We start from the raw sequence: 621 nt of genomic DNA on the forward strand, positions 1-621 counted from the left end.
GCTTGACACATGCAGTACCAAAGATGTATATGTAGTGGTCTGCAGTTAAGAAACTAAGTTCTGTTTTAAATATAATCTAAATAAGCATCATAGAAACAAGGCTAGCTAAGAGGGCAGGAGATAAAACAATGTAATTATGCCTGCTTGCACATCAGTACATAAAACTTCAAAATCAAAAGAAATCAAATAAGCCACTTCTGTGTCTTCTTCATTACAGGTACAAAATTTTGGTGCATGGGGATATCTGATGATGCGGCTTAATATGGTGGTAGATTAAGGCTTTGCTAGTCTAAGACACTATCAAAGTCCGAAGTTTTGCCTAATTTCTGGAAAACTACTTACAGCCAAGTTACTGCATATATTGGGGAAAGAAAACCACTGCTCAAAACTCAAAGAGCTAGGACTCCACTACAGCAGAAGCAACAGCTGGAAACAAACAGGGCAATCTCATTTTCTTTGGAATAAAAGACCACTTAATGGCAAAATCAGGCTGGATTTACCTGCAAATTCCAAGTTTGTTTGACATACTCTCTTATGAGGTTCTCTTTTAAATCTTCAAAGGGTCCTGTTTTGGGTTCAACACCTGGTGGTCGGTTGAAAGGTTTCCTCAGTAGACAGACA

The 621-nt window shown here is 38.2% G+C and overlaps 1 protein-coding gene across 1 annotated transcript in view; it reads right to left on the reverse strand.

Moving 5' to 3' along the window:
* SYK (spleen tyrosine kinase) overlaps positions 1 to 621 on the reverse strand; it is a 36,037-nt gene that overhangs the window by 35,127 nt on the left and 289 nt on the right. The window contains 1 exon segment of the mRNA XM_010002535.1: positions 501 to 621. This exon segment is cut by the window's right edge and continues 34 nt beyond it. Coding sequence (XP_010000837.1) covers positions 501 to 621 — 121 coding nt within the window.

Source organism: Chaetura pelagica, unplaced genomic scaffold, assembly GCF_000747805.2.
Source record: "Chaetura pelagica isolate M959 unplaced genomic scaffold, ChaPel_1.0 scaffold927, whole genome shotgun sequence".
Classification (NCBI taxonomy): Eukaryota; Metazoa; Chordata; class Aves; order Apodiformes; family Apodidae; genus Chaetura; species Chaetura pelagica.